The 25,473-nt window shown below is 48.1% G+C and overlaps 1 protein-coding gene across 1 annotated transcript in view; it reads left to right on the forward strand.

Annotated features, from left to right (window-relative positions):
- Positions 1–2,671: 2,671 nt before the first annotated feature.
- Positions 2,672–25,473, forward strand: part of LOC121922818 (probable cation-transporting ATPase 13A5) — a 30,691-nt gene continuing 7,889 nt past the window's right edge. The window contains exons 1-22 of the mRNA XM_042452658.1: positions 2,672–2,737; positions 4,527–4,700; positions 5,319–5,459; positions 5,927–5,997; positions 6,103–6,183; positions 6,603–6,672; positions 8,670–8,804; positions 9,986–10,058; positions 10,288–10,419; positions 12,613–12,783; positions 12,921–13,078; positions 14,584–14,772; positions 15,231–15,292; positions 16,252–16,399; positions 18,647–18,724; positions 19,117–19,285; positions 20,159–20,279; positions 21,587–21,711; positions 23,164–23,330; positions 24,387–24,488; positions 25,017–25,096; positions 25,384–25,426. Of these exons, the coding sequence (XP_042308592.1) occupies positions 2,672–2,737; positions 4,527–4,700; positions 5,319–5,459; positions 5,927–5,997; positions 6,103–6,183; positions 6,603–6,672; positions 8,670–8,804; positions 9,986–10,058; positions 10,288–10,419; positions 12,613–12,783; positions 12,921–13,078; positions 14,584–14,772; positions 15,231–15,292; positions 16,252–16,399; positions 18,647–18,724; positions 19,117–19,285; positions 20,159–20,279; positions 21,587–21,711; positions 23,164–23,330; positions 24,387–24,488; positions 25,017–25,096; positions 25,384–25,426 (2,556 nt within the window). The remainder of the gene's footprint in view (positions 2,738–4,526; positions 4,701–5,318; positions 5,460–5,926; positions 5,998–6,102; positions 6,184–6,602; positions 6,673–8,669; positions 8,805–9,985; positions 10,059–10,287; positions 10,420–12,612; positions 12,784–12,920; positions 13,079–14,583; positions 14,773–15,230; positions 15,293–16,251; positions 16,400–18,646; positions 18,725–19,116; positions 19,286–20,158; positions 20,280–21,586; positions 21,712–23,163; positions 23,331–24,386; positions 24,489–25,016; positions 25,097–25,383; positions 25,427–25,473) is intronic.

The raw sequence follows: 25,473 nt of genomic DNA on the forward strand, positions 1-25,473 counted from the left end.
GGTTCAGCAGCCTCTGGCCGGAGCCTCCTTGACCAGGTTTGTCCATCTGGCCTGTGGCCTGGCCCTCCTTCTCCTTTCCTGGCATTATTGCCTTTTCTAGTGAGTCTAGCCTTTTAATGGATGTGCCAAAGGAGAACAGCCGCAGCTTGGTCATCCTGGCTTCTGTCCGAGGAGCCCTTTGTCCGTCTTCCTGGTCATCGATGGCCTCCTCAGCCATCTTCTCCAGAACTGCATCTCCAATGAACTGGTTGTTTTCTTATCTGCTTTTTCCACCGTCCAGCTCTTGCATCCGCGCATAGCAATGATGAGGAAGACGATGGCTTGCCCAGTTCTGACTTGGGGCTCCACTGTCTGCTTTTGCACTTGAGGATCTCTAGTTCTGCCATGGTCGTTTTCTGCTTCTTCTCCTCTCTTGACTGCAATTTCCATTCTGATCAACGTTTGATCCAAGGAAGGGGAACCCTTTTACTATTAAAAGTTATGTAAATCATTTGTGGTCATTATTTTTGTTCTCCAGGCTGGGCATGTATTGGTCACTCCACTGTGGGAAAGCCTTGTGGGAGTGATAGGCATAAATGTACCATTTCATAAGAGTTTATCACAAGGGAGGCAAAGTGCCTAAATCCCTTGCAAAAAAAAAAAAAGGGGGGTGATTTAAAGCTTGGAAAAGCAGAAAAGCAAAAGTGGGATTGCTTTCACACTCACAAGGGACACTGAGCATTAGCACAAAAATAAACTGCAAAGAAAGTGGACTTTTGGGAGAATCCGTTGATGCTCAATGCCCGCGGCGTCATGTGAAAACGATGCCGCTTTTGCCGGATTTCTCTATTTTAAATCCCGTTTCTGCATGGGAAAACCCCCGTGCGATAATACACTCCAAACAGTGGACCATTTAGTCCAGTTCTTTTGCTCTTTTTATGGTACCTTTACATCTATCACTCACGCAAACCCTTTTTACTGTGTGGTGACCAATACATCCCAGGGCTGCGGGACTGAGGAGCCACCGGTCAAAACCCGCCAGGGTCCAAGTCATAGGCGGCATTCTTGGCCGCTGGCCACCATCAGCCTCCCTGCCTCCCTTCTGCAACCTGCAAATAGCTCCCGGCAGGCGGCCAAACGTAGCTGCAGGCGGCATGGAGGACCACAAGCCTGGTCTATGGAGCCTCCTTACAGCGAAAGAGACCCTGAGCCCACCCAGCCTTCATTGGTCTGCCTTGACTCTTTCTGAAGCCTGTTTGCCGGGGACGATGGGAACTCCCTGCTGCTGCTGCCTGGAAATGGCCAAGTGAACTGGGCGAGATTTTTGCCCGCATAACAAAGCCTTCCTCTGCGCATCAACAGCCCAAATGAAAGGCCTTCAAGAGACCTTGTTATTGACAGCCCTGCTCAGGTTTTGCAAACTTTCTTGATGGATCCAGTCTGTCTTCTCAACACTTTGAAGCTTTATTGTCTTTTCAAGGGAAGCTCACATGGAGGATGTGGGAGCCATAGGGTCTTCCCACTCATGTTCCTCAGCCACCAATGTAAACAGGAAAGCTGTGTTTGATCCTAGAGATCCCAGAATCATAAAATCCTAGAGTTGGAAGAGACCTCAAGAAGGGTTCCCTCCTCAATATGACATCCTTTCATGTAGTTAAACATGACGATCATGTCCCATCTTAACCTTCTCTTCACCAGGCTGAACATCCCCAGCTCCCTAAGTCTCTCCTCATAGGGCTTCGTGGTTTCCAGGCCCTTCACCATTTTAGTTGCCCTCCTTTGGACACATGGCTCCAGTTTCTCAATGTCCTTTTTGAATTGTGGTGCTCAGAACTGGACACAATATTCCAGGTGGGGCCTGACCAGAGCAGAATATAGTGGGACTATGACTTCCCTTGATCTAGACACTATTCTTCTATTGATGCAGCCTAGAACCGCATTGGCCTTTTTAGCTGCTGCATCGCACTGTTGACTCATGTTCAACTTGTGGTCTACTTGGACTCCTAGATCCCTTTCACAGATATAAATCTCCTTAAGCCAGGTGTGCCCCATTTTATATCTGTGCATTTCATTTTCCTACCTTACATTTCTCCCTGTTGAACTTTATTTTGTTAGCTTTGCCCCAGGTTTCTAATCTATTCAAGTCATTTTGAATTTTGAACCTTTCCTCTGCGGTAATTAGCTACTCCTAATTTGGTGACATCTGCAAATTTGATAAAGGTGACCACGAGAGAGGAATTTAAATATCTCCCTGGCCACTGTCCCTGGAGCCCCCGTCATTTCATACATCCCAGCCTTGCCTCTCCTTCCTTGCTCTTTTCAAAGCTAAAACTCCCAAGCGCCTCAAGGATTTTCTCCCAAGGAATGGCTCCAGACCCAGAGTTATTTTGGGTTGATGCATGTGCCATGTTTATGGAGCCCTGCAATGTCCTTTCCTGGGACAGAGTGGCCATAATGTGTTCCGGTCCTGCTTTCATCAGCCGATCCTGGTGTGCAAAAAAAGGTGCAAAGGAAGTTCTTGCACAAGAGGCTCACTGGTTGGAGCAGGTTTCCTCCTCTGTGGGTTTCAAAGGGTGTGTGATGCTCCTGATCCTTAAAGGCAGCAGCCGGGAGCATCATGCGGAAGGCCACTCCTGCCTGGGGTTCGGGTCCTGTGCAGCACTCCTCCAGTGAGTGACAGCTGTCAAGTTTGATGGGAAAGAAAATCTCGTCAGATGGCCACCATGCCCTTCTCAGCAAAGGGAAGGAGGACGAAATGGTAAGCGGCGGCAGCCAGTTCACTCACAGGAAACCTCTTCCCAGAGGAGGGAACTTTCCAGGTATTTCTATACATCCACCTTGTTGCTGCTGCTGATGTTGTTGTTGTGTGTCTTCAAGTCATTTCTGGCTTATGGTGACCCTGTCATGGGGTTTTCTTGGCCAGCGTCTTCAGAAGGGGTTTGCCATTGCCATCCATTGAGGCTGAGAGAGTCTGACTTGCCTAAAGTAACCCATTGGGTTTGCATGGCTGAGCTGGAATTTGAACCCTGGCCTTCAGAGCCCTAGTCCAAATGCTCAAACCACTAGGCCACTCTGTCTCTGCCTTGCTTTTTTATTTGAAATGACCAAATCTGCCTTATTGGTCTCTGCTTAGGACCCTTTGGGGCTGGAATGAGTTTAATCTCCAATTAGAAATTATCCCTGTTTTTCTGCCTGGTTTAAAATTTACGGGCAAATCTTGTATTGGTCACTGACCATAATGCATTTCATTCAATGGGCAAATATTTTGTTGGCCTCTTGCCTCTCACCTTCTGCTCTTCTTCAAGGGGTTTTTGGTGGACGGACAGATGGATGGACGGCTGCTGGTGCTGGATGTCTTTTGCAAAAGGAAGAGCCAAACTTGGGGCAGTTGCTTCCCAACGACTCTCCAAAATCTCCCAGGAGCCTCCAGGGCCGGCCATTTTGTCCTCTTTCTGGACCACCTGCCTTTGGAGTGTGTTTGGGACTCTCCATGGAGGCTGTTTGGGTGCAAAACCATCATCGATGGTCCCTCGGTTTGGGGGAAAACAAACTGAATCTTAAGACAGAGAAGAGAAAGTGTTTCTGGTCGGCTGGAAGGTGAATCAGGGAATAGGGAACACAGACTGGAAACTATTTGGTTTAGAGACGATAAAACCTGAATTCGAATTACAATTGTCTTTCAACGATGCTAAACTAATAGCTAAAATGTACAAGTTATTATTAAGGATGGATATGGAAGATGAGCAAGTAAAAGAACATCCTGTATATCCTCGACCATAAGTCGACGTCACGTATAAGTCGAGGGCAAGTTTTGGGGTCACAATTAAGGATTTTGCTATGACCTGTGGATAAGTTGAAGGTTAAACTTTAGGTGCATATAGCAAAGGACCTAAAGGATTTAGCAAAGGAAAACAATGTCAAGGAACTTATAAAATGCCAGTAGACATAACTCTTTGTGTTTACTCTTAAGGCTGGGTAGATCGATGAGAGAGTAGAGGAGGGTCAGTGCTTCATATACCTATTATACTCTTGTTTTTCACCAGGTGATGGTTCCTTCTTATAAATAAGAGTTAAGATAATGAATAAATTAAATTAGAGTTAAAATAATAAATAAGATACAGTATTTACATGAACTTTTGGGGTCAATTTTTTAACCTATATTTCTAGAGTTATCCATGAGTGTATGATGTCTCTGGGCACAGAACCTTGGCCGTAATACTTGGATGGGCCAATGGGAAATGATGTGGAAAGGCGTTTGTTTTGGTTTATGACTTATACGATGATATACTCCTGGCATTTAACTCCAGAAAAGATTCTAGGCATTTGTAAAGGCATAAACTCTGGCAGTTTGGAGAGCAGTGATTGCAAGAGAGATTGGAAGTGGCTCATGGTTGTTTCTCCTGCCCAGCGCTTTGCCTTTGCCTTCTGGCACCAGTTGAAGATGCAGGGATTGCCAAGGGAGGCCATGGCCAAATGCTCCTCTGGTCTGGTGCCTCTCTCAACAAAGCACTTGCTGACCTTGGGGCACTGGATTTTTCCTTCCTTAGGAGATATTTGGCTACAAGACCCAAGGTTTCCGGAGGGCTCTGTGCCTTTGTGGGTCCTTCTTCTCCTTTGGAGGCCTCTGGCTCCTCTTCTCCTGGAAGCCAGAGTGGGACGTCTGGGCAAACTGCACTCCCTGCGACCTGGAGGAGGCCGACACCCTTTTGCTACGGACAACGGTCAGTCATACCCTTTGGCTTCTCTACATGCATATGTCCCCAAGGGTGTGATAGCGAGGGTCATGCATGTCCCTTGCAGGACCACGGCTGCATCTACACCACAGAAATAATGCAGTTTGCCACTGCCATGGCTCAATGCTGTGGAATTCTGGAATCTGTAGTTCTGTGAGACGTTCAGCCTTCTCTGCCAGAGAGCTCTGCTGCCACAAGAAACTGCAAGTCCCAGGAGTCCATAGATGGAGCCATGGTGGTTAAAGCGGCGTCAGAGGGCTTTAATTCTGGAGTGCAGTTGTCTTCACGCCTCACAAGTAAGGAATCTGCTGGACCAGAGAGCAATTGGACAATTGCAGGGAGGCAGCAGAGAAGCCTGAAATCTCCTAACTGCTTTCACAAAAGTTCTTTAAAATGAATGGATAGAAATGGTTCTTTGCAAAATGACAAATTTCACTTGAAGCATTAATGGCCTCTTTCCAAAGCCTTTGTGATTATGGCTGAAATTCATGGAGCCCCAAACAACCAGAAAGTGGACCGTTGTCTTTGGCTCCTATTCAAGAAACACACAATTCCTGTGACATTATGGAAGATCTGCCAGACATTTCTTCATCTCTTCTCTTTTAGGATGAGTTTAAAAAATACATGAGGAAGAAGGTGATTTGGCTCGAATTGCTGAGTCTCTTGGAGAGTGAAAAACTGGATGGTATTTTTGACAGAGATTGGGAATCTGTCATAAGCAGAGCCATTGCGAGGCCTGGCCTGAAGGTAAGCTTCTCCAGGTTTATTTGTTTCATCACAGATTGAAATGGAGGGCAGTGGATCGGCCGGAGGTCAGAGAGCTGGATGAGGTCAAGTGGTCATCTCCCTGGAAAAGCCTAAATTCCTCAGGATCCCACTTTTCTTGGCTTGGGCAAATCTCCCAGGTTCAAGGTCCTGAGTGGAAACTTTTGGGAGCCTGCATCATGGAGAACAGTCTCAATCTGCACCAAACCTACCTGGCTTCATAGGAAACAGGAGGGTGACTGATCACCAAAACTGAGCTATAACTTTTTAAACCCCCACCATTCCTTTTTATCCAGTTTAGAAACAAAGGAAAGCACATACAAAACTGAAAAAACACTCCATGACATGCCTAATGTATAAAATCAAACCCATTAGAGAGAGATTGGACTGCTGTTGTCCACAAGAGCCTTCCATTCCCAATGGCTCTGTATAACGCTTTGCTCTTGCAGGTGAGGTGCGTCCAGGTGCAGAAAGTCCGCTACGCCTGGGACACTCTGGAAAAGGCCTTTGTCAGGGTTGGGTGAGCTTTTCGTTACATTAGCAGGAAACTATTGTGGGGAGGGATGGAAATGGGAGAACCTTAACCTGAAATATCATTCCACCTCTCTGTGCCGACACCTTCTAGGTCCCTTGAGGACAACACCTCTTGCTACGAAGTGCACCAGAAATTTGGAGAAGGGCTGACAAGGAAACAGAGAGACGTTAGGTATTTCTTTTCTTCACTCGGAAGTGGTCAGAAAAGTGGCCAAAATGAGATCCCTGGTCCCTTTCTCTCCCTGGGAACAAAAATGTTAGTCAGTCTTTGATAAACCTGGTGGGTTGAAACCTTTTTGGATGTATTTTCCTCAAAATGTGATGGTGATGCCCAGGGCTTAAAATATTCTGATATGGAGCAAGACTGAGATGGGGCCCACCTGAAAAATGTAGACTTGGTGGAGATTTTGCAAAGAAGAGGCCATGAAGAGGCCAAAGTCCGTTGTTCTGAGCTGGCTTTGTGGTCTCTTTGCAACCCAACTGGTTATAGAGTACCATCATAATGTAATCCCTCCATCATTTCACTACTGTGTAGGCGACCAAATTGCTTCTTCTGCATTGATATTGACTCTTTCCATCTCTTTCCATTAGGAAGGTGGTTTGTGGACCCAACACCATGGATGTCGAAGTCCGTCCGGTCTGGAAACTGCTTCTCAAAGAGGTAGCCAAATCCTCATCCTTTTCCAGGAGAGTTTCATATTGAAGGCATTAGTCCAAGCCTCTCTCAGAATGTGTCTTCTGCAATGTAGAAATAATGCAACTTATCACCACCTAAAGTCTTGTTGCTCTATCTCCCATGGAACCCTGGGATCTGTAGTTTTACAAGGCCTTTAGCCTTCTCTGCCAAGGAGGGATGGTGCCTCACCAAATGACAAATCCCAGGTGTCTGTAGGATGGAGCTATGGCACCTCAAGTGAGGTCAAAGTACATTATTTCTGCAGTGTATATGCAGCCTTAGTCCCATATTCAGTTCTGCAAATTTTGATCCATTCTGTTCAAAACCAAACTGAAACTCAAATGCTGTGTTTGCACAATGCAGCACAGTGCCATTTGTGTGGCTTTGAAGCCTTGGCTCCAGCAGGCGGTGTGGACCTGCCAGCTGGACAGATGGCACAGCAGCTGAGGGTGCGCTGACCCCTGGCTGGCCGGTCAACCTCCAAGGCCTTGTCCTGACTGCCTGGGCGGCTTCTGGGTTTAGAGGGCCAGGAATATGGGTGGCTTGGCCACCACAGTCTCTGGCTCAGCCCTTTAGGGGTGCGGAGTAAGGTTTTAGGGATGTCCGTCCATCCCCTTACTCTGAAATTCACAGGAAGTGCAACGGAGGGATGGAGCCCCCGGACCCAGATTGAGAGAAGGGTCTGGAAACCCCCAAGCCCTACGAGGAGAGACTGAGGGAGATGCTGGGTATGTTTGGCCTGGAGAAGAGAAAGTTAAGAGGTGATATGATAGCCCTGTTTAAATATTTGAAGGGATGTCATATTGAGGAGGGATCAAGCTTGTTTTCTGCTGTTCCAGAGACTAGGATCCAATGGAGCAATGGATGCAAGCTGCAGGAAAAGAGATTCCACCTCAACAGGTGCACCCTGTAAGCCGCCCTGATCGCTTGGAAGGGCGGGATACAAATAAAAATTTTATTATTTTTATTAACATTAGGAGGAACTTCCTGACAGTAAGGGCTGTTTGACAGTGGAACAAACTCCCTCTCCTTCCTTGGAGGTCTTTAAACAGAGGCTGGATGGCCATCTGTCGGGGATGCCTTGATTTGGATTTCCTGCATGGCAGAATGGGGTTGGACTGGATGGCCCTTGCGGTCTCTTCCACCTCTATGATTCTATGATTCTATGATGCCCCTGAGATTAGCACATGAAGCAATGGATGGAAGTTCCAGCAAAAGAGATTCCACCTTAACTTTAAGAGGAACTTCCTGACAGTAAGGGCTGTTTGACAGTGGAATATGCTGCCTTGGAGTCTCTTTCTTCGGAGGTCTTTAAGTAAAGGCTGGATGGTCATCTGTCAGTGGAGATGCTTTGATTGAGAATTCCTGCATAGCAAAAGAAGGGGGTTGGACTGTAACAGGAAAAAGAGATACTGTACGTTGTTGAAACAGATCTATGTTAGGAAGGAAAGCAGTCCATAAGGTGTGAGAGAATTTTAGTGACGTTAGAGTATAAGGATGGGTAGGGTTTGTTTTAGGCAGATTAGGTAGGCAGAAAAGAGATAGATAGATTTAGGAAGGTAAGAGTAAGCGTAGAAGGGTAGGGAAGGTGTGAAGGACTTGAGAGGCAGAGTCGAAGGAATAGGAAGAAAGTATGGGGATAAGAGAGGAGGAGAGGAGTGGCTGAAGAGGGTCAAGATTGCGAGAAAGAGGAGGAGGAGAAGGATGGTTAATGGAAGGATGAAAAGAATGGGAGGAGTGTGAGAGGAAGAGAGGAAGAGAGGAAGAAGTGATGAAGGAGGAAGGAAGGGAGACTGGGATGATAAGAATGATATGTGATGGCTCATGTTTATGTGAAGTAATAAGTTTGGAATAACAATAAAACATCAAGAAGGGGGTTGGAGTCTCTTCCAACTCTATGATTCTGTGCAAAGGTCCCAGGGAAGGAGCCTGGGGTGCGCTGTGCTGACCTTCTGTGGCCTCCTCTTCTCCTCTCCTGGCAGATTGTGAACCCCTTCTACCTCTTCCAAGACTTCACCCTGATCCTCTGGCTGGCCCAAGGCTACCTCGAGTATTCCATTGCCATCATCGTCCTGACTGGCCTCTCCATCGGCCTCACCGTCTACGACCTCCGACAGGTATGCTGGACCTCCCTCTGCAGGAAGAGAGGATGATGGGGAGGCAGATGACGATGATGACTACAATATCTATTTATATCCCCCCCCCCCCCCCCCACCCCCAATCTGAGACTCAGAGCAGCTTACAATTTAAGATACCAGGGCAATTAAAAGCCTACAAAAATGATGCATCAATGAGATAACTCTTGTCATGCATCTTTCCGCTTCATTTAGAGCAGCCTTAATCCTGCATTGACTGAAGCATGGCTCTGTCGGGAGGCGGCCTCCCTCTGTGACTCAGGGTGCATCTACACTGTAGAAATAACACGGTTTGATACTGCTTTAAGTGCTGTAGCGCCTTCCTATGGAATCCTGGGATTCTGTAGTTTTGCATGCCTCTAGCCTTCCCTGCCAAAGAGTGCTGGCGCCTCAGTAAACTACACTGAGTCGCTTGCTCTCTTCCAACTCTATGATTCTATGATTCTACACATCCCAGGATTCCATAGGATGGACCTGTGGCAGTTAAAGTGACATCCAGTTATTTCATCAGTTTAGATAGACTGACCCTACTTAAGGTGACCAGACACCCTCCTTTTCCAGGATGGGTCCTACATTTCAACCTTCTTTCCAGGAGGAATTCCAAAATGTCCTCCAGTACGCATTTATATTTCTATGAGTGCTTTTAGCTTTTATTTGGTAATGCCCTCCTTGTCCTACTTTTTGCAGTACCTTGCACTTAGGACACCTGGCCACCCTGACCCCAGTCCAAGCAGGACGTCTTGCTTGGTGGTTTGTGGCTGCTCCATGCTTGGGAGAATGTCCTCTGCACATGCTCAGGGGCTCCCTCTCTCTCCGCTGTTATTACCTCTGAAGCCCCAGGGCTGAAGTTGAAGGAAGGGCTCCCCATAGCCTTTCCTCAAGGGGCCTTTGGAGCCCATCCTCTTGTCTCTCAATGGGGTGGGAAGAAACTGGGGAACAGCCTCCTGTTGAGCCAGGCCCTTTTCTCTTTTCATTAGTTTTGAAAAGTGCCACTGGACAGCATTGCTCTCTTGCAGCAGCAAAGGTACCAAATCCATGAATCCATGGGGTCTGAATTTCTGCCCCCATATCTTGCCCATCTTGCCCACTTGCTTGGGAAAACCACCTTTGGGAGTCGAGGCTCTGGTCAAGCATGTCACCATTTCACCTTCTGTTTCCCACAGCAATCGGTCAAGCTGCACAACCTGGTGAAGGAGTACAACAAGGTCCGCGTCGTGGTCTTAACGAAAGATGAAGGTGCGGATTACAAGCCTACTGGAAGCCCATCAAGTGCTTACTTGCATCTGTAATTTCCTCCCAACTGATGATTTCAAGGGATAGATCGTGTTTCTGGAGATGGTCCCTCTTTCACATATGCACTCCAAGCTGAAGGATAATGATGGCAAGGTGTTTGAGGCCAAGCTCAAAGGAGCCAGAGGGCCTCCAAGAACCCATTTCCTTGATTGATTTCCTCCCCCCGCCTCAGGTAGCCATACGTCGGAGTCCCGCCACTTGGTCCCTGGAGACATCCTGCTCTTGGAAGGCCAGAAGCTCTCCCTGCCCTGCGATGCCATCCTCATCGATGGAGGCTGCGTGGTGGACGAGGGCATGCTCACAGGTGGGAAGAAGCATTGGTTGTCCCCTATGTGCCCTTGGCTTGGGCTTCCTTCCTACAAGGAGCAAGCCAGCCCTTCTTCCTTTCCGCTCCCTTTTGGAGAGTTGAGACAGTTCTTTGGAACCAGGGCAGACTTTCCAAATTGTTGTTAGCTGCCCTCAAGTCTTTTTTTGGGATGTAGAGCTGGAGGAGAGTGCTGAGGATGCACCAGGGATGGCCATAAGACAAACAGATGGGTCCTGGAACAGATTGAGCCTGAAATCTCCCTGGAAGCCAAGATGATAAGGTTGAGATTGTCATACATTGGCCACATCATGGGAAGGAACAACTCACTGGAAAATAGCATAATGCTAGAAAAGGTGACCGGCCGGTAAGTGAGGCATCGGCAAGAAGACTGTCCTCAGCCACTCAGCTCTTGCAGCCTCAGGACCAGATCTTCCTCCCTGACCGACTGCATCCATCTGGCTTGGGGGCTTCATCTCTTCCTGCATCCCTCCACCTTTCCTAGCATGGTCTTTTCCAACGAGTCGCTCCTTCGGGCTCAACTGTATACCTTTGCGCTTTATGATCTTGTCCAGTTCTTTCATAGCTGCCCTTTCCAAATCCTAGTCTTCTTCTGATTTCCTGACCACAGTCTCTATTCTGATCAATGTTTGGACCAACATTTGGGAACTCTTTGGCCTTTCAAGTAGCGGAAATCAACCAGTAGACCCATGCTCAATCCTTACCATCCCTTGTTCCTCTGTATTAAAATGCCAGTTTCAGCCATTGTGTTGCTTGCTTTTCCCTCCCTTTCCTCATAGGATTCTAAAGTTGGAAGGGTCCCCCAATAGCAATAGCGATAGCAAGTACATTTCTATACACCACTTATCAATGCACATAATGTACTTGGACCTATGGAAGGATGCCAGGTTGAGTCGACCCTGAGCCCCTGGCTGGGATCGAACTCACAACCTTGTGGCTTGTGAATGATTGGCTGCCGTACAAACATTTGACTACTGCACCACCAGACCACTGCGTCCCCAGAGGTCATTGTGTCCAGCCCCCTCCTCAGTGCAGGATCTCCAGCTAGACTAGCATGCCTAGCAGCAGGAGCTGGTGTCCAGCCTTATTTTGAAGACCTCCAGGTTCCTCCTAATGTTTAACCAAAATCTACTCCTCTCTAACCTAGAACCATGAGACCTGGTCCTTCCTTCTGGGACAGCCCTTGAGACATCTAAAGAGGTCAATCATGGTACCTCTCAGTCTTCTCTTCATCCGACTGGACATGCCCTGCTCTTCCAACCTCTCCTCATAGGTTTTGTTCTCCATTCCTCTTCTCATCCTCATTGCCCTTCTCTGAACCTGCTCCAACTTGTCTCTGTCCTTCTTAATATGAAATGCTCACAACTGAACTCAGGACTCCAGATGAGGCTTAACCAGGGCAGAGTATAGGCAGATTATTGCTTCCTTCAGCTTGGAAACTATGGCTCTATTAATGCAGATAGCATTTGCCGTCTTTGCTGTGGCATCACATTGCTGGCTCATGTTCAGCTTATGGTCAACTGTAATCCCAAGGTCCTTTTCACTTCTAGTACTGCTGAGCCACATATCCCCCATCCTATACCTGGGGCCTAAATGTAGAATTTTGCATTTGTCTCTGTTGAATTTCATTCTCTTAGTTTCAGCCCATTTTCAAGTGTCTCAAAGTCCTTGTGAATTCTGTTCCTCTTTTCCATTGTGTTAGCTTCCCCTCTCAGAACAGTCAACCACAAACTTGATAAGGGCCCCCTCCCCATATCATGTTTTAAATAGGCAGGTTTTTTTAGTGGGGGGGCAGGAATACTTTATAAGGGTCCATGAATGTTGGTGATTTGGTGTTATTGCTGTATCTCAAGTGATTAATGGAGCAGGAAAGGGGAAAGGGGGGGATGGAGTAATCATTTTCGGGGGGCAGGCAGAGATGAAATGTCCCCTTGGTGAGAGCTTGCCCATCCTTGCTCCACCATGGAAGCTCTCCTTGGCCTGTGCAGATGACCGGAAAGGCTGAGGGACCGAGTGTTGTCCATGGAACCCCCACCATGGACAATGAGGACAATGGCTGCTGGTTCCTTCCCTCCTTTACTGGACTCTGCTGGATGCAAAGGTGGGCCTCTGGGAATTGGGAAACACAGGCTTATATAGGTTATGCCAAACCTTGTGCCAATGCTTTCATAGGGGAGAGTGTCCCAGTGACCAAGACCCCCTTGCCTCACATCGACAACACTGTGCCCTGGAGGAAACACTGTGGAGAAGACTACCGGCGGCACGTCCTCTTCTGCGGCACGGAGGTCATCCAGACCAGGCGGTCAGGCAACGGTCCGGCCAGAGCAGTAGTCCTGCAAACGGGTGAGATGACCGAATTTGTGATTCCCCTCCTCCCTTCCGTTCTGGGGGAGGTCTTCATCTTCCCCCCCAACTACCCACACCTGACTAAATTATGTCCATCCAGAGAGACCACACGTTCCCTGAACATCTTCCTACAGGTTTCAACACAGCCAAGGGAGACCTGATGCGGTCCATCCTTTACCCGAAGCCCTTGAACTTCAGGCTCTACAAAGAGGCCTTCAAATTCATTGTCTGCCTGGCTCTGGTTGGGATCCTGGGGCTGATCTACGCAGCTTGTGTGTACGTGAGCCACAAGGTTGGTTTTGGCAACACAACGGAGCGGTCACCCTCCGACCCCCATGGCTGCCTGGGGGCTGGGAAGTCCATGGTTCCCCTTACGGAAGAAAGGTCTTGCTGCTTTTGGTCTGGGAAGGTTGAAAGAACATCACTAAGTGGGTGCGAGGGACATGAATCACACAAGGTAATCCCTCAGAGGGTTACACAGAGGGCTACATCCATCCCAAGAGACCCTCTGGCCGCCCTCCTTTGCCAGCCAAGGCCCCTCTGCTGGCCATCCACTGTGGCCACTGGGGGGTCCTTCTGTCCAGCAGCACTACACAACCTTAGTTGTGCCAATGGTCAAACCAAAGGGAGGGACCCAGGGGTCCTTTTTCTTACTCTCCCTCCAAGTGGGAGCTGCAAGAGGATAGTGCATTTGGGTTTCAGCCAGCTGGACATGACCCCTTTTGTGATACCCCATTACACACATACACACCAGGACATGTCCTACATTTCAACCTTCTGTTCTGGAGGAACTCCAAAACGTCATCCATTCTGAGCAGGACTAAGAAGACAACTGAGGAAAAGTAGCACCAGGAGGAGCAGGACAACATGGCCTCCTAGTCATAGGCAAGCTCTCTGTCAGCCCTTCGTTGCAAACCATCTCCCTGTCGGGGCTTAGGGAGATGCGCTGTGTCCATTGCGACCGCCTGGCAGAGTGGATCCACGCAGGCAGGATCCACGGAAAGGCTCTTGGAGAGAGGTCTGGAAAGGCTTTGGCTGCAAGGGGAAATCCCTCCCACGCAGGCTTCAGCCTTAAGCTCCCGGCTTGAAGAAATAACACTGGTGGACAGCAAGGCTCTCTCGAACGCAAGGGCTTTAATCACTTGTTGCAAGCTATTGACAAGATCCCACAGAAGACCAGACAGCCGTCTTGGATACTCACAGCTATATATACAAACAGCCACTGATCACAAGAACCCAACCATGGAGAGAGTCACCTTCTCCCTTCTATAGGTGGTCTTCTGTGAAGTCATGTGACAGCCATGCCACCAATGAAACCTGGATGGTTTCATCCCCAGTGGATGTTGCATCATACTGTATCCCACGATGCACCCCTTGACTGACTTCACCTACTGCGCATGTTGCATCAGATGTCCCATGATGTCTCAAATGCTGACTCATGCACACCTGCCACTTGAACTGTAGCTGCCTCTGCTCCAGTTCCTCCTAATGGCCACATCCATGTCATTTTCCAGGCCAATGTGGAACATGGTCCTGACACTCCCAGCTCTTCATTGCCTCTCGAAGGATGGCTCTGTGGTCCATGTTGCAGCCGCGCAGACCCTCCCTGGGGCAAAATGGCCCCTTGCATCTCCCCTGTTCCTTGCCCACAGCCACCAGAACCCCACAGAAACCTTGTTCCTCTCTACAATGGGTGCCATCCTCCTTCACTTTTCCCTGGAGATACACACTGGACACACACTGCTTCCTCCATCCCTCCTCATGCTCTGCCTGGGGTGTGTTTGTGCTTTTCCTTAGGAACCTGTTGGAGACACGGTGGCGATGGCGCTCCTCCTCATGACCATCGCCATCCCTCCGGCCATTCCGGCCGCCTTGACCACTGGCGTTGTCTATGCCCAGCGGAGGCTGAAGAAGAAGAAGGTCTTTTGCATCAGCCCACAAAGGATCAACATCTGTGGCCAGATCAACCTGGTCTGCTTCGACAAGGTGCGCGACCCACAAGAGACTGGGATCTCTTCAGGAGGGTCTTCGGTTATGGTGGTGTAGGGACACAGGGGGAATGTTGTGGGAGATGCTTGGCCCCAAAAGCAGGGTGCATGGCTGGTTGCAGCAAGCCCCTTTCTCTCCATCTCAGCCCCGTTGGCCCATTTGTTGTTGTCATGCGTCTTCAAGTTGCTCCAGCTTATGGAGATCCTGCCATGCAGAATGCAGGCTTCTTCTACACTGCAGCAGCCCAGTTCAGGGGTGAGACGCACTTTATATCCCAGAAAGGGCTGTTTCAATGCCAAATCCTCTGCCTATATTCCGTTTTATTGCCACTGTCCCTCAATTCCATCCATAATGGGGGGCTTTGGGGGGCTGACTTGACCCTCCCAATTGAATGGAGGACCAAGGGCCCTTATATATATAAACGTACCATAACCTTGCTGTTTTCCTGGACCTAGACTGGCACTCTGACAGAGGATGGGCTCGACCTCTGGGGCTTCCTGCCTTGTGAAAACCAGAGGTAAGGATGATTGGCCACCAATGTCATCTGTGTTTGTTGTTGTGTGCCTTCAAGTTATTTCTGACTTGTGGTGACCCTAAGGAGACCCTGTCATGGGGCTTTCTTGCCTCTTTTCTTCAGAGGGGGTTTGCCATTTCCTTCCCCTGAGGCTGAGAGTATGTGACTTGCAAAAGGCGACCCAGTGGGTTTACATGGCTGAGCCGAAATTCAAACACTGGTCTCCAGACTCATAGTCCAATGCTCAAACTACTATGGACTTTATCACTGGTGGGAAACCGGGGGTTTAAGCAGCCATTATCCTGTGCAAAATGTGATATCGCACTTAAGATTTTCACACACATTGCTATTAAACAGGCAGTAAACAGATTTCCCTGTGAATGGTTTCTTGCTGTTTATTTCCTCTTTAATAGTGACTTTGTGTGAAGTTTTCAAGTGTGATATCACGTTTTGCACAGGATAATCTTTGTTTACATCCCCCAATTTTGCCCTATTTTCCCCGTGTGATAAAGATGTATGTCATGCTGGCTCTACGACCTAAAATCATAGAATCATAAAATCGTAGAATTGGAAGAGACCCCAAGAAGGGCCCAGATCCAGTCCAGTCTCATTCTTCTTCTGCCATGCAGGAACTCGCCATCCAAGCATCCCCTTTGGCAGATGGCCATCCAGCCTCCAAAGAAGGAGACTCCACCATCCTCCATTTAAGGGACTGCATTTGTGAAGGACAAAAATGGTAGAGCACAAGACAGTGCCCTGCCCTTTGCCCAGTCTAGACTTGAACTTGTGGGGCAAATGTTTGATCCCGAGAGAGCTTTCCTTCAGTCTTAGACTTCTAAGGAACCTCATTGTTCCTCTACAGTGTAAAGACTGGTGCCATATTGGGTCCAGAGTAGGGATGCCATCTGGCAATGCCTCTCCTTGGGTCAGGGTCCAAAACCTAATTCTGGCCTTTGCCTCAGTTTCCAGCCGGTCCACCGCTTCTCCGGCCGCCCTTTGCCCTGGGGACCGCTGTGCCAGGCCATGGCCACCTGCCATTCACTCCTGCTTTTGGACGGGAAGATTCAGGGGGACCCCATGGACCTCAAGATGTTTGAGGGAAGCGGATGGGTGAGTCCTCTTTGGTTGCCCTCCTTCAACTGCCTCTCCATAAAGAGACCTCTTCTGCTATCTCTGAGAGTCCTAGAATCATGTTCCTAGATATTTTGATCCTATGCATTTGTCCATTTTCCTTTATGTCACAGAGTCATAGAACCATAGAGTTGGAAGAGACCACAAGGGCCATCCAGTTTAGCCCCATTGTGCCATGCAGGACCTCAGCATCAAAGCACCCCTGACTTTGAGATCATATTGTATATTTTCTGGATAATTGGTTTTACAATTGTATGATATAATTTGATATTTTATATATCCTTCCCTCCTTCTTTCCTTCCTTCTTTGTGCGTACATATATTTTAGACTGGTTTACTTGTAAAACAACATGTACATTAGTGGTGCTCTGTAAATAAATGATGATGGTGATGGTCATCATCATCTCAAGATGACAACCTTTGAGAGAAGTGTTTCAGGCAAATGTTTATCAGAAGCCATGTAAAGGTTCAAATTAAAAACCGCCTGCCAAATCACCCCCTCCGAATATTTGTGTTCAACGGATGGTTTAAAGACCATTCTTTCAGGAGTCTGGGTCTGAGACTCAATGCAGAATTTGACTTGGATTGAACTGCCCCGGCTCCATCTTCTGGGTCCCTTCTGGGAGAAAGGTGGGGTGCAAATGAAATCAACCAATCAGTTAATTCTAGCCTCAGCAGAGCTCTCTGGCAAAGAAGGCTAAATAGCTCACAAAACTACAGCTCCTCTTATTCCGTGGCAGTTAACACCATTTCATTCATTCTGCAAAGCTAGCATTTGGCCTCCATCCTCAAAAATCTCGAGGCCAGAAGTGGCACACCCCCCTTTTTAAAATAAATTTTTATTAAAACAAAACATTAAAACATTATTTCATCGTATTGAAATTATTATTATTACAAAGCTGTGTATAATTCTTTACATTGCAAACTTCCTTTGTTCCTGCTATATTAAATGCCTTGCTTTTTACTGTTGTTACATATTAGTCTTATTTGATTTCCGTCTGATCAACGTATCCCTCGTTAGTATCCTTTTCCCCATACACCGTTCCATACACAGTGAATCTGAACTCTCATTCCATTTCTGTATTTGCTTGCCTACTTATTGCCATCTTTTCTTACAATCTACTTGGACTGGAGACCTCTCTTCATTAGCCTTATCAGCATCTCCTGATTTAGTAAAATCATTAGTCGATCCGTCTCTAACATCCCATTAAGTTTAAATAGCCGTTCATCTACAGTAGGTAATTCTCCTGAATGGGAACCCCAAAGAAAGAGCTTTCCCAGAACCTGGGTTTTGAACCCAGGGCCATTCACATCATGCACTTTGTGCAAATCTCACACACAACTGAGTTCAGAAGAATTCCTAGGAACGTCCTTTTAAAAAAATTATTAATTCATTTATTTTTCCATAACATACAGAAAATGTAAATATACATATATGTCAGCTTTCAACAAAATTAAATTCCCTAAGTATTCTGCTTGCTTATATGAAAGGGCTTTCCCTTTTCTTCCTCCTTTTCTTTTATGCTTCACTACTTCTTTCTAAAAGATATCTTTTCTCTCTTTCTTCAGTAATTCTCGCTTACTTAAGTTTATTGGCGAGTTTCAGGATTTCTTATTGCTGCATTTGACAGAATAACCATCCTTTCCCCAAAACCTATTTATTCTTACAATAATTGATGAGGGTTTCTCATTCTTGTTCTACTTTTTCTAAGGGTTTTTTGCTCATTACTTGTGTTAGTTTATCCCTTTTGATAATTTCCAAAAGGTCCATCTGCCCTTCCTCTGTGTTTGGTGTGTCTTTCCATTTCCTGGCCAGATTTATTCTTGCAGTGGAAGTCATGGACAATATTTGTCTCCATCTTTCCTTTGCTTGAGCATTCCTTAAGTCATCGGCCACATTCAGAAGATAGACTTCTGGGGAGGTTTTTGTAGCTGACTTTCAGCATCCTCCAGATCTTCGAACGGATGTTCCTCCAGAATGCCTCCATTCCGGAGCATAAGCAGCAACTGTGGATCCTGGATCCTTTCTCCTTTCAGCATTTCCAGCAATTATTACTTTTGTATATTTTAGTAATTTTATTTCTGGTGTTAAATGCCAACAATAAAGCCATTTTTAGATCATTTCCCCAAATCCTTTGACATTTAGTGAAGGTAAATGCTTGTTTTCCTTGCTTGATGATGCCAGCTCTGCAGTTCAAGTGGTCTTGTGTGTCCTTCCACCCGACAGGAGCTGGAAGAGGAGAGGTGCACAGGTGCGCCAGAGGCATGCGTTGCTGTTGTGAAGCCAGGACCTGCTGCTTCCCAGGTGAGCTCCGAATCTCCCTTTGCCCTTAGACCCCTCATGGTCAAAACTGGACACCTGGGAGCTGGACACAGGTCCTTTCTTTGCCTCCTCTTGGCTTTGGCTGTGAATGTGGAAGTAGATGGGAGAATGACTTTTTCCTGGCTGGAAAGCAGATTGTTGTGTGAACAGGGGCAAGTAGCCACAGGATGCTTCTCATGTAGAGCCGAGGGATACTCCAAGAGAAAAGCGACTTCCAAACAGTTTAGTTGGTCCGTCTTGCCTCATGAAATGGCAGCCCAAGCCCCTCACAGAACCAGCAGTCGGAACCCCTTGGGGTCAGTCTGTCCAGCGATGCCATCCGCTTGGACAGAGATGTCCAGCTGGAGGTCCTGTCTCTTTCTCCCTCCCCACAGGCCCCCCTGGAAGGCATGGCCATCCTGCGCCAGTTCCCCTTCTCTTCTTCTCTGCTGCGGATGTCGGTCATCACCCAAGAACTGGGGAAGAAGGAGGAGGAGGACGCCTGCCATCTCTACATGAAGGGAGCCCCAGAGGTGGTGGCCAGCCTTTGCCAGCCAATGACCGGTAGGAGCTGAATGTCCATCCTGACCCCCCCACACACACACACATGCGCCTGGCCAAAGCCCGGGAGGACGCTTGACCCCATTCCCAGTCAGATATACTCCAGCTCTGCCCATAATGGGAAACACAGGCATCGCCATCAGCAAAAACTAAAAATAACCAAGAATATCATGGGAGCTGCATTGGACTAAAGCAGTGGTTCTCAACCTTCCTAATGCTGCAACCCTTTAATATAGTTCCTCACGTTATGGTGACCCCCAACCATAAAATTATTTTTGTCTCAGTTCCCAAGACCATCGGATGGTCTTAGGTGACCCCGGTGAAAGGGTCATTGGACCCCCAAAGAGGTCATGACCCACAGGTTGAGAACTGCTGGACTAAAGTGAAGCATCCCAGTCTGGCCCAGCATCCGCTTTCTATAATGGCCAACCAGTTGCCCAGATGCAGGATAGGTCTGGGATGAGACCCTTGCAATTTGCTCACCAAAAATTGCTATAAGGCATTCTGCTTCTGGCACTATGGCCAAAGTTTAACTCTGTGCAGGATAGTTCTCTATCCGAAATGCAGACTTTCCCTTTGCCAAGACATTTGCAGACTACATGGTTTTAGCCCAAAGGCTGAGAAGCCTTCCTAGAAGATGAGGAGCACTTGGTGGCAACCCAGGGAACCCTCCAGAGAGAGACAGTGTGCTGCTCACCAAAGGAGCCAGATGCTTCCATATGGCTGCCGTATTGTCCTGTATGCGCCATTCCTGCGGCATCTGCGCCTGTCCTCCATCTCCTCCTGATATTGAAAGCCTTGCTGAGGCTGCCTTAGACTTCTCCATTGACTCCATTGACCCATGTGTCTCTGACCCGGACTGTTTTCCTCCCATAGTTCCCCCGAATTTCAAAGTGGAGCTGAGGCCCTTCACCTCGCAGGGCTTCCGGGTCATTGCCTTGGCCCACAAGGAGCTGCTGCCCCTGGAGAGAGCAGTCAGCCTGGGCGGCCTGGAAAGGTAAGCCACTTGGAGGAGGGTCAGCCTCAGGGAAGATTGGATGGATTTTCCCAAAAGTAAAAAGCGGCCAATTTTGTTCACTTCCTGGAGTTTATCAGACGCGAGTTTTTGGCGATTTTTCCTGCCTATCGTGCAATGTTTGCGCCACCAAAATTGCACAATAATGTGATAGCGCGATGTTCTTCCAGACGCCATTCATTTCTATGGGAGCACGTTGCGCAATGCTCCCGTAGTTTTAGCGTTATTCATCCCCTTTCTGGGCACTATGGGAAAAAAGGGAAATCAGGCCTTTGTCTCCCGTTACCCTTGCGAATGCGTTGCGAAATGGTTTGGTGTGGTAGGCATCAACGCAAAGCAACGCAAATGTTACTGATTGCAAAGTTCCCATGATGCAGGGCTGCTTTTTCACCCCATTCCCTTCCGGTGGCCTTCCTTTTTCAGGGCAACCCCAGGGGAGGGGGGTGGGAGTGGGGGGTACGTACAACTAATGTATGCAAGGGATTCCCCCAAGGGCCATTCAGTGCAGCCCCTTCTTCAGTCCTGCAGGAACACGTAGGATCCTAGAAATTAAAGGGACCCCAAAGGGCCTTCCACTCCTGCCCCATACTCTGTCCTGAAGGAATCCATAGGAGGCTAGAAACTGGAAGGGGCTTCTCCCCTCTCCCCTCTCTCCCCTGGAAGCACAAAGGTCAGGATGCCACCAAAACCTCCAAGAAGCATGCGCAAATATGTTGATGCAAAATGTTCAAGACAAAAGGAAGGCGCTGGTGTAGTAAAAAGTTCTGCTATGCATGGTTTCGCATCACGCAAATCGCAACCTTTGCGCAATTGTAGCACTAATGTAATATTACGGGGGAATGATGGAAAAGCAAGCAATGTGATAGAACATCGCGTTATAAGGTCATTGTGCAACGTTTGTTTCACTTCCTTAGCGGAATTGAGGGTCCAAAAACTCGCGTCTGATAAACTCCTCTATCTCAAAGGAAGCCCTAGTCCCACTCTTCTGCTTTGGTCAGACCTTCCTTGGAATGTTGTGTCCAGTTTTGGGCACTACTGTCCGGAACAGATGTTGACCAGTTGACCAGCTGGACTGTGTTCAGAGAAGGGTCACCAAGGTGGCCAAAGGTCTGAAAACTAAAAGCCCCAAAAGGAACACTTGAGGGAGCTGAGTGTTTGGCTAAGAGAAGAGGAGAGAACTCTCAGTCTTCACCATATCAACTCTTAGGATCCTCTAACCCCGAGTGTCATCTCCCCTTTCCTCCCCTTGCAAAAGTGGGGCTCACCCGTTGCCTTCTGATCCCTCCCAGGGACCAAGTGGAGTCCAGCCTGACCTTCCTGGGGCTCCTCATCATGGAGAACCGGCTGAAGAGCGAGACCAAGCCCGTCCTGGAGGAACTCAGCTGTGCCCGCATCCGGAGCGTCATGGTCACAGGTGGGCCTGAGGAGTGGGGCTCTCTGTCTGGCAAGGGCCAAGGGTCAAGGCGCTTGGGACCGTCTGCTGTGAGAATGGACAGAGCTATCAAAATAGCCCAAGCCCTCGGAGGAGCAACTGGGGATGTTTAGCATGAAGGAGAGAAGGTGAAGAGGTGATATGAGAGCCCTCTTTAAGTATTTGAAGGGATGTCATATTGAGGCAGGAGCAAGCTTGTTTTCTGCTGCTCCAGAGAATAGGACACAATGGAGCAATGGAGGCAAGCTGCAGGAACAGAGGTATCCCCAGACAGGTGGGGTCTCCTCCTTACTTCTGCTTTCCATAGCTTATTGAGCCCTTTTCATTCCCCTCTTAAAATTAGGACTCGCATTTAATATTTAGTCTTAAGTAAATACTAGGCAGACCTTGTCCCCCTTCTCCTCCTCCACCATTTTGTTGATGGTTTAATAGTAGTAAGGTCATTTATTTACGTGAGGGGGATCTTGGCCAATCTGGCTGGCTAGGCAGGTGTCCATTCCTCCCTCGCTGCTCCATGTCCATCTGTCCCAAAGCTTGACCCTTGGCAGAAGAGGCCAACAGTCCTAAATAAAAGGAGGGCACTGTTCTTTGGCGGTTTAATAAAGAGCCAAGCCCTTTGGCTTTCTTGCTCCTACATTTTCCTTAGGGGCTCTTCAGACTGGCCTTAAAGAGTCGGGGTGTAGCATCCTCACAATGCACACCCTGGCTCTGCCCCCATGACACCATGATGCTGCGCATCACACCACACGGCGCACAGCATCACGGCACTCCTCTGGTGCTGCATACATATGATGCAGTGCCGATGGAGTGCCGTCAAGCCACAGCAACACGGCTGTCGTGCCCTTTGTAAGGCGCAAAAGGGAGCCGCTGGGGCTGTAGAGACACCCTCAAAGGGGTGGCTGCAGCCACCCCTGTTTCAGCCAGATTGGGGCCACAGCAAATGCACACCACAGCCCCGATCTGGCTTTTGCAGGGCACTTTGGTGGCACTCCTTCAGCACTGTGCCGTATGTACGCAGCGCCGGAGGAGCACCGTGATGCTGCACACTATGTTGTGTGACGTGCTGCGTCATGGTACCATGGGGGTGGAGCTGGCGCATGCATCATGAAGATGTTACACTCTGCCGACATGCTGGCCTTTAAAGCTGGTCTGAACAGCCTGCTTTTTTCAGCTTCTTTTTGTGCCCTGCAAAGGCCAGATTGGGGACGCAGCGTGTGGTTGCCATGGCCCTGATCTGGCTGAAACAGGGGCAGCTTCATGCCCTGTCTGTACAGGACCTTAGTCCCCCCCCCAATCTGTGTGCTGGGGCCACTATAGATGGACAGCCCCTGAATGCCCTTAAGGGTCAGGGCTGTCCTGGTGGTGGGATAGAAGCAGGTGGGCCAATAAGCCAAGCCCCAGAGGAACTAAACCTGTTCGTTGTCTTCCTTCCAGGAGATCATCTTGAGACGGCCGTCACGGTCGCCAGGACCTCTGGCATGGTCTCCAGGGGCAGCAGAGTCATCCTGGTGGAGGCCATGGAGGCCGAGGGGGAGCACTGTCCGGCGTCCATCACTTGGCGGACGCTGGAGGATGCGCAGCCAGGGATGGAGAAAAGCCAGGTAAGGCAGCATTTCTAGAGCTCATCCTAGATACTTGGTACCAATAGGCATGATGGCCATGTGGGGCAAGGCGCTGGCATTGGGCAGCAGGAGATGGGTTTTGGGGGTGTCCTTCTGCAACTGGGTCAAGCAGCTCCATGGGCTACAATGCAAAGTGCTGGTTCTGACTCACGAAGCCATCCCAGGTTATCTATCAATCGGAAGACTAGAAGGGTCCCTTCCATGCTCTCCTTCTGGCAGCAGGAAAAACACTTTTCATGGTCTTGATAGATCCTTTGGGAAATGCCTGCTGATGGAGAACGGGCATTTAATAAAACATTGCATTCTCTGCATCTCCCTCTCTCTTTTTAAAAATATATATGGTTTTTTATTGTTAATAAATCACTCATCATTGAGAATAGGAAGGTCAGGATTAGCATGTGATATGAATAAATACATTAATTAATATTAGATGTAAAAGAAATTAAAGTAACACAACAGAACACCTTGTCTTTAAGGGGTGGGTTCTATTGGACGTGAATAAATAAATAAAGGAAGAATATTGATTAGCCGAAATGCAGATACAGGGGATGTGATATTAAGAGTAAAGTCTAATAGAAAGGAAAATTGCGGGGAGGGAGAGAAAGAAGGATGATACTTGGAAATTGTATCATTATGGAAGGTGTATTGATATATCAATACACCTTCACAGTGTGTGTGTGTATTTGTGATATATGAAAGCTCAATAAAAGCTTTTCAATCAATTGATAAAGTTTCATAGCATATCAACTTTTGTTATCCCTTAATGAAGTGAATTTTTATTTCTGTATCTGTTTTAAATGTCGTACGCAGCCTTGAGTCCCAGGGTTGGGAAAAGGGTGGGAAACAAATAGACCAAATCCTAATAACGATAGCGAAGGCTGGAGCCCTTGGCGCTGGTCAGATGTCCAGGGCTGGCCCCAGGTCCACTTTGGCGCCAAGCTGTCCTGCTTTCATCTGTTGCTCCTTTTCCTTTGTCCTTATTTCATTTGCACAAATCCGATCTATCCTGGGAACCGTTTTCCCCTTGTCTTCCAGGATCCCTGCATCACCGTTGATGGCAAGAGCAACTTCCACTTCGCCTTGGATGGGAAGACCTACCAGCTCCTTCAGAAATACTTCAGCACTTTGCTACCCAAGGTAAATAGGGAGGAGGTGGGTGCGAATCCCGCTGCTGCTGCCGGTTCTCAGGGCTCCCCTTAATCTCCAGCTACAAACCCAAGAAGGTTTTCATGGAAATGTGTTTCTGTCTGTGTCTTTCTTCAAGTCACTGTCAACTTATGGCATGGTGACCCATGGTGAATTTTCATTGGGTTTTCTTAGGCCAGGAATCCTCAGAGGCGGTTTTGCCAGTTTCTTCCTCTGAAACAGAGCCTCCAGTTGTTGATGGTCTCCCATCCAAGTCCTAACCAGAGCTATTGCCTAGTTTCCAATATCAGATGGGATCTGGTGCCTCATAGGTCTTCATGGAAATGAGCACCATAGAGATCAATGTTGCTCCCTTGGAAGCAAGGTACTCCAGGATGGGACTTTCTCACGACAGGAGAGGCATGATTTCATTTCATTTATTACAGCAAATGGCTAGCATAGAAGAGACATCATGAACCTTCCTCATTTTTCAAGTATGCAGAGGTGGCAGCTGTTAATGGTGGGCTTTTCTTCCTGCAGATCCTTGTGAATGGAACTGTGTTTGCAAGAATGCCTCCTGCGCAAAAGTCCAGCCTCATTGAAGAATTTCAGAAACTGGAGTAAGTCTTTGCAATGCAGGGAAAGAGAAAGAGAAATTGATAGAAGATTCGATTGATTGATTTTGCAGCTACTTGCAATCAGTGAGGCAAATAGTTCCAAAACCAAAGAATCAAATTAACCAATTAAAAATGATAGGAGATTTGATTAATTGCTTTTGCAACTACTTGCAATGACCTGGGCTATCTGACGACAAGTAGCTGCAACACGAACATTCGAATGGAGAAAGGATGCTCTTGTTTTGGGGGAAAGGATGGACGGTTAATCGGGGTCCTCTCCTCTCTCGCAGTTACTACGTGGGGATGTGTGGAGACGGAGCCAACGACTGCGCGGTATGTCACCCAGAGAGCGGCGCATTGTGGTGTTTACGGTTGAGTCC

The sequence above is a fragment of the Sceloporus undulatus genome, chromosome 2 (genome assembly GCF_019175285.1).
Source record: "Sceloporus undulatus isolate JIND9_A2432 ecotype Alabama chromosome 2, SceUnd_v1.1, whole genome shotgun sequence".
Taxonomy (NCBI): Eukaryota; Metazoa; Chordata; class Lepidosauria; order Squamata; family Phrynosomatidae; genus Sceloporus; species Sceloporus undulatus.